The sequence below is a fragment of the Castor canadensis genome, chromosome 11, assembly GCF_047511655.1.
Source record: "Castor canadensis chromosome 11, mCasCan1.hap1v2, whole genome shotgun sequence".
Lineage (NCBI taxonomy): Eukaryota > Metazoa > Chordata > Mammalia > Rodentia > Castoridae > Castor > Castor canadensis.
Window position 1 is genome coordinate 101,249,021 of NC_133396.1, and position 7,260 is coordinate 101,256,280.

Genomic DNA, 7,260 nt, shown 5'->3' on the forward strand with positions numbered 1-7,260 from the left:
TAGGAGACCGGAAGCAGAGGGGGCGGGGTTTGGTGCCGGAAGTGGTTGTCTTGTTGTTGTTTGTGTTGGCGCCTTAGCTGGTGAGAAGATGCCTCCGCCGCCTGAGGCCCGGAACCGAAGGAAGGGTTAGAGGTCCGAGCGCAGTTTGGCGCTGGGACCAAGCGGCTGTCCTGCAGTCAGATCATGGGCTCCACCAAGCACTGGGGAGAATGGTTCCTGAACCTGAGGGTGCCCCCCGCCGGGGTGTTCGGCGTGGCCTTCCTTGCTCGAGTCGCACTGGTTTTCTATGGGGTCTTCCAGGACCGGACTCTGCTTGTGAGGTACACGGACATCGACTACCATGTGTTCACCGACGCCGCGCGTTTTGTCACGGAAGGGCGCTCCCCTTATCTGAGGGCGACATATCGCTACACCCCGCTGCTGAGCTGGCTCCTCACTCCTAACGTCTATCTCAGCGAGCTCTTTGGAAAGTTTCTCTTCATCAGCTGCGACCTCCTCACGGCTTTCCTCTTGTATCGCCTGCTCCTCCTGAAGGGGCTGGGGCGCCGCCAGGCTTGTGGCTACTGTGTCTTTTGGCTTCTGAACCCCCTACCGATGGCGGTGTCCAGCCGAGGCAATGCAGACTCCATCGTCGCCTTCCTGGTGCTCGCGGCCCTGTACTTAATAGAGAGGCGACTCATCGCGTGTGCCGCTGTGTTCTATGGCTTCGCTGTGCATATGAAGTTGTATCCAGTCACCTATCTCCTTCCCATCGCTCTCCACTTGCTCCCAGAACGCGACAACGACGAAGGTCTCCGTCGATCCCGGTATTCTTTCCAGGCTCGTTTGTTCGAACTCCTGAACAGGCTGTGCAATCGGGCTGTGCTGCTCTTTGTAGCAGTTGCTGGACTCACGTTTTTTGCCCTGAGCTTTGGTTTTTACCATAAATATGGTTGGGAATTTTTGGAGCACACCTACCTGTATCACTTGACTAGGCGGGATATCCGACATAACTTTTCTCCATACTTCTACATGCTGTATTTGACTGCAGAGAGCAAGTGGAGTTTTACACTGGGAATTGCTGCATTCCTGCCCCAGTTCATCTTGCTTTCAGCAGTGTCTTTCGCCTACTACAGAGACCTTGTCTTTTGTTGTTTTCTTCATACGTCCATTTTCGTGACTTTTAACAAAGTCTGCACCTCCCAGTATTTTCTTTGGTACCTCTGCCTTCTACCCCTTGTGATGCCACTAGTGAGAATGCCTTGGAAAAGAGCTGTAGTCCTCCTAATGTTATGGTTTATAGGTCAGGCCTTATGGCTGACCCCCGCATATGTTCTTGAATTTCAAGGAAAGAACACCTTTCTGTTCATTTGGTTAGCTGGTTTGTTCTTCCTTCTTATCAACTGTTCCATCCTGATTCAAATAATTTCCCATTACAAGGAGACACCCCTAACAGAGAGAATCAAATATGACTAATGTCTGTTCCCGATCTTCTCATTGCTCTGAATGGACCAGAAAGAGTTTTGTACATTTTTTCTGAACGCTAAGTACTCTGGAAAAAGTTCTCTGTTTCAACAGAAATGAAACCAGTGTTTGCCTTATACAAAGGGGACCCAATAATTAAGATTCACCCTTTAGAAAATCTTAGACTCATTTACTTGGGTTGTGATAGGAAGTAAAGGTTACTTGTTTGAAAAAGGAAAGGCTGATGAAACTAGCAGATGCTGAATGATTCTTGTAGAATAGAGGAACAGAGTTAAGAGACATAAGGTCCTAGCCAGTATTTGTTCCAGCTATACTATGCTAATGTTTAAGATATGTCTGATTGTCAACCACCCACTTCTTTCTGAGGTTTTTTCACTAAATATTCCTAAAGTACAGGTGTTTTTGTTTTTGTTTTGAGATAAGGTATTAAGGAATACTACCGTGGTTAGTTAGGAAAGTTTTAAAATTTTGTATTAAATGTGGGGCTTAGAAGATAATCCAAAGAATTTAACTTGTAATTATGTTTCATGTTTTTGTTTTTAACTTAGTTTTTCAGCACTTAATCCCACTGGTGTTAGTCCACCATTTGGTTTTATACAGAAAAAAAAAAAGGATTAAATTTAAATTCATCTGTCTTTAAACTTGAGTTATTACAGTTTTTAAAATATCATTTTGCTTTTCATGTTTGAGGTTCCTAAACACACAAACTCATGTAATATTTTAATATTTTTACTCCCTTACGTTTTCTGATTGCTAAAAATATTTTTCATATAAAATTTAAAAATTTATTAAAGTTTTTTATATAAAAGTTAATCAAGTATTGTTTGTGTTATAGAACTATTAGTAGATGCCTAGCAAGCATGAGGCCCTGAGTTCAAAATCCCAGCTTCCCCTGCTATACACACGAAAAGAAATATTAGTACAAAATATTAGTGGAAAAACATTCCACTTCTGAAAGTTTTGTCATGGAAATGGAGACCTAGGACGGAACCCTTGGGGAGCATAAGCAACATCTCAAGGAGCCATTGGTTTTTTAGACCCAGGGATTGTAGAGGCTTTTTATACTTGATTTTAGGCAAAAGATTGAGAGCGATGGAAATGAGGCTTTTGTAGGCAGATCTCTTTCCCTTATCACTAACATTTCTGGGTTGTTTGTACAAGCATCCTAAAAAAACCTTTTATTTAAATACAGCCCATTTAAGCTGGGGACATCCCAACATTCTAAAATGAAATAGCAATATATAAGCATGATTTTGTGATTGCGATTTTAAAAAGTAAATAACTTAAGAAATGTTTTTTTTTTCAGTTAAAAACGAAAACCAAATCCCTAAAAACAAAAAGCAGGAAAGTAGTATTATTCATGTCAATTTAAGCCTAAAAAATCCTTTGAGAATAAAATGTCTATAGGCTAGTTGTAATTAAGAATTTTATCACTGTCAGCATTTCTTTGCTGGGTACCTTTTGGGACCTGGCATTGGAAAGAATAGGTAACTTTTTATGGGCTGCTGTTGTAGTGAAAATAGCAGTCAACTGTTGAGGACAATGACTTTCCTTACAACATTTAGACCCATATTGCATATTAGGTTTTACCTTGACAGCGCTTTGTATATGACAGTTCAACTAGTGGCCTTCCAACAATGACAGTCTTACCTTCTAAGAAATTATTTTATGATGATATTTTTTTTTGATAGAGCTGAAAGGGCAAGGGGTAGGAAACAAAATTCCTTCCTCAATATAATTGCCTTTATATCCCTATTTTAATACATAAATTTACTTGTTTTCTTATTTATTTTTTGATTTGTGTATTAGTTGCATTTTTTTGTTGTGACTAACTTTAGCATTGAAATTGCTAAATAATATTTTATCACATGGATGTTTACATCATGAATGTGTCATTCTTCTACTGTTAGACCTTTAAGATTACTTCCAATTTTTAATATTCTAAATGCTACTTTAAACATTTTCTATGTTTTAGATTGTTCTCTTAGGACATTCTTAGAAATCAGCAAGTTTCTGCTTGGATCTTTAAAGAGAATTCAACTCCAGATTGTTCCCTGCCAGAAATTCTTTACCAAAGAGATGCAGGTGTTTTTTTAGAGATGCAGAGTGCATTTTGCAGTTTATATGCTTTAAAACATTTAGTAAGTTAACTTGAGAAGTGATTTAATTTGGTTTCTTGAGAAATTTTACTTTTTTCATTTATTTTTACTTTGGAGTTTTATAAAATCTTTTTGACTTCTTTTTCTTACAATACTTTTGGTTTCTTTATTAGTCCTTTAATAATGCCTTAAAATTATATAGCACTTTGACTTATTTACTTCATAATTCTTTTTGTTTTTATAACCTGTGTTAGCTTTCTTTCACTGTAACAAATACCTGTTATAAATCAACTTATAAGAAGAAAAGGTTTATTTTGGTTCATGGTTTTAGAAGTTTCAGTCCAGTATTGGTTGGGCCTGTTGTTTTGGGCTGATTTTCATATATCCCAGTTTTTTGTGTTTAATATTTGAGAACAGACTTGTATCAAAAAGTTTCCTTGAAATAAAGAGCATTAATAGGTAATTCATTATTAAGAAGTTTGGACTTTTGCTAGGCAGCATGCCTGTAATCCCAGGACTTGTGATGGATGCTGAGGCAAGAGGATCCCAAGTTTGAGATCAGCCTGGACTACATAGATAGTTCCAGGCCAGCCTTGGTTACACAGCAAGACCCTGTCTCAAAAAAGAAAAGAAAAAGTTTGCATTAAAACAAAGGTGGGAGCCAGGTGTGATGGTACACACCTGTAATACCAGCACTTGGGAAGTGGAGATTGGGAGGATCACAGTTTGAGGCCAGCCCAGGCAAAAAAGCAAGACTGTCATCATAACCAGTAAACTGTGTATAATCCCAGCTATGTGAGAGGCAAAGGTAGGAAGGTGGCAATACCAAGACTAGTTCCAGGCAAAAAGCATGACCCCGTCTGAAAAATTAAAAGAGCAAAAAGGGCTGAGGGCATGGCTCAAGTGGTAAAGCACCTACTTAGCAAGTGTGAGGTCCTGAATTCAAACCTAAGTTCAGCGCCCACTACCACCAAAACAAAAAGTTGTTCCATCGTAGTTGAACAAATACTAATTTTGTATGCAATTCTTTATCTTTCCTAAGAAAATGTAGGGTAGGACTATACTTTCAGGGGTCATTTCTGTAGTTTGTTACTAGAGAAGTTTCTCTGGTTGTGTAAAGTACCAGAAACCACAAGGAGCAGATGTAACATTCTCACCTGAGCATGAAGCTGGCTCTTGGTGTTGTTTTATTGCAATTGCCATTTGCCTTTGATAATCATTCTTCTCTTCCTTTGAAGGACTAAGGGGGTGAAGATGTAGTCCGAGTAGTTTCTGTTAAAAAAAAAAAAAAAAAAAGAAGACATAGGGTGGTAGTCCCCATGTTTTATCTGCCAAGTTTTAGGGATAAAAGATTATACATATTTGGAATCTTAATATGTGTTCCCCTTGTGACAATTGTTGATTAACTAGTTTAATATCATGATGATGGTTTTTCATGATTAGTGGTTTTTGAATATCTCTTCTGCCACATACAATTTTAATTTTCACAGCAAAACTTCCAAGCTAGTATTTGTGCTCTGATTTTATAGTTGAACAGAGAGGCTTAAAGGTTAATTGACTTGCTGATAAGTGGCACAGCTGGAATTTGAAGTGAGTTCTTCTGACTAAAATGACATGTTCTTTCTGCTGTGTTATGTTCTGTATTTTTCCAGAGTCCCAGAGTCTCAGACCCAGCAGATGAAGATTGCTGTAAAATAATGGAACTCAACACTATTTCTGGCAGATGTCTTGCCAATCAATTTGTCCTTCCCAATGTGCTAGATATTTGCCTAAAGGGCAGTTCTCCCTCAGCTGTATCAAGCTGTACCTAAACTTTCTCTTTAGTGATTCCAGACTATAATATTCCATTCCACATTCAAATCCTCTCACCAAATTGTGTAATTTCTTAGTTACTGCCCACGTCATCATTTCTTTTCCTTCCATTAGCCTGGTTAAAGTGAATTTACTGAAGCACATTGTAACCCAGCTATTTTAAAATCAAGCTGTGGGCAGTATGTGACCATAATTACCAAACTTATTATAAATTTATCTTGCTCTGAAGTGTGCATTTTTCACTGTATTCATATAGTTAGAAATTGTCCTAGACTAATTAATATCATAAGAACCTAGACTCAGGTAGCTAGGTTCATATCCCAGTGTGTAACCTTAAACAAGATCTTCATATATAGACATATTAGTTTACCATCTGTGAAATAGGTACGGTAATGTGATCATAGAATTGTTTTGTGAGGATTAAAGAACAAATCACTTTATTTACAAACCTTTAAAGAAAGAACTCCTTTGGGTTGCTAGGCTTAAGCCTCTTCTCCACCCCTCCTCGCTCAGTCTAATGCATGTAGATAAGGAACTTGGATTTATACAAAATAATTGTTTTCCTGTTTCTATAAACTTTATTTCTTTTAATCTTGATCTGGTTCTTTGAAAAGGTCGTATGTGAAAATTTAGGGACAAAGTTTTCAGATGTCCGACTCAGGCTTGACAGATTTGAACTCGTGTACTCATGTCATATGTTAGCTGACTAAGCAGTGGAGGTTTGGCTTATGCCCCTAAATTACACAGCACTTCCTTTCTCTTGTGTTGAGAGGTCATTCAAAGGTTGGTGTTCTGTAAATGGAAGCACGTGTCTTCTGCCTGGATCAGAAATATCACAATAGCACAGGCATTTATTCAGCACTGCTCTATGAGAACCATTCATTTAGTCAAAACAGGCATTCATATTCATTATCCTGAACAAAAACCAGACTAAATGGGAACATTTCTAGCTGCCCAGACACTCTGCTAATTGCTATGTCTGCTATATAAAATGAAATGACACTTATAGTGACTATTTAAAAATAAGTTAGAGCATGAATATTTGAAGCTCTGTTCATTTCACAAAGGAAAATTTTAACCTTCATTGCTCTCCATTCTTTTGGCAATTATTTATAGATCCTGGCCATGTGTCAAGTTCTATAATAGATGAGTCAGATGAAGTCTTTGCTGTTGAGGAGTTGGCAGTAAAATCAGAAAACCATATCTCACGAATAAAATGTTATATGAGAACCCATTAAGTTCCACAAAAAAAAAAAATACTGTGACTTATGAAATGGAGTTGAGTGGATAGAGGATGTTACTATTCTTATTTTACAAATAAGAAAATTCAGCTCAGAAACCAGTGACTCTCCAAGGCCAAAGAGTTGATTAATGGCAAGACCAGAACTGGACCCCAAGGCTTCCGATTCTAATTCTGCTTTATTTTGCAAGTCCTTCTTAATGCTATATGATGATGGCTGATTACACAGGAAAACTTCAAATATTTAGCAAATATGATTCATTTACCAAATTACTCAGCACAAGGCACTGAGTGTCTTCTGTGTGCAATGCATTGCTCTAAGCAGGGTAGGTGCATCTGTGAGTAAGGCAATATAGGATTCTGATAATTGTCATAAAGAAAAACAAGGCAAACTCTAGAAGTAGACAGTGATGGCAGGGAGGAGAGGGGAGTGAGTGCTATTTTAGATAAAGTGGCTGAGGAAAGTATTAGCTTTCTATAGCAATAATAGATACCTGAGGTGGTCAACTTATAAAGACAAAAGGTTTATTTTGGCTCACGGTTTTGGAGGTTTTAGTTCTGGATAAGTTGGCCTCTGCTACCTTGGGTGAGGCATTGAATCATTGCAGGAGCACATGGCAGAGCAAAACCACTCACTTCATGGTT

At 38.3% G+C, this 7,260-nt stretch overlaps 1 protein-coding gene and 1 non-coding gene across 2 annotated transcripts; both read left to right on the top strand.

Moving 5' to 3' along the window:
- On the top strand, positions 1-4,026 carry Pigm (phosphatidylinositol glycan anchor biosynthesis class M). The gene has a single exon (XM_020169224.2). It carries the CDS (start codon positions 184-186, stop codon positions 1,453-1,455), a length of 1,272 nt encoding a protein of 423 aa, XP_020024813.2. The 5' UTR covers positions 1-183; the 3' UTR covers positions 1,456-4,026.
- A 591-nt stretch (positions 4,027-4,617) lies between these two features.
- On the top strand, positions 4,618-4,833 carry LOC141414231 (small nucleolar RNA U3). The gene has a single exon (XR_012439299.1). It is a non-coding gene; the product is annotated as a small nucleolar RNA U3 (small nucleolar RNA).
- Positions 4,834-7,260: the final 2,427 nt, after the last annotated feature.

Excerpts from the sequence above, each read along its gene's own strand:
- Pigm (XM_020169224.2), top strand. The coding sequence starts at position 184 with ATGGGCTCCACCAAGCACTGGGGAGAATGGTTCCTGAACCTGAGGGTG.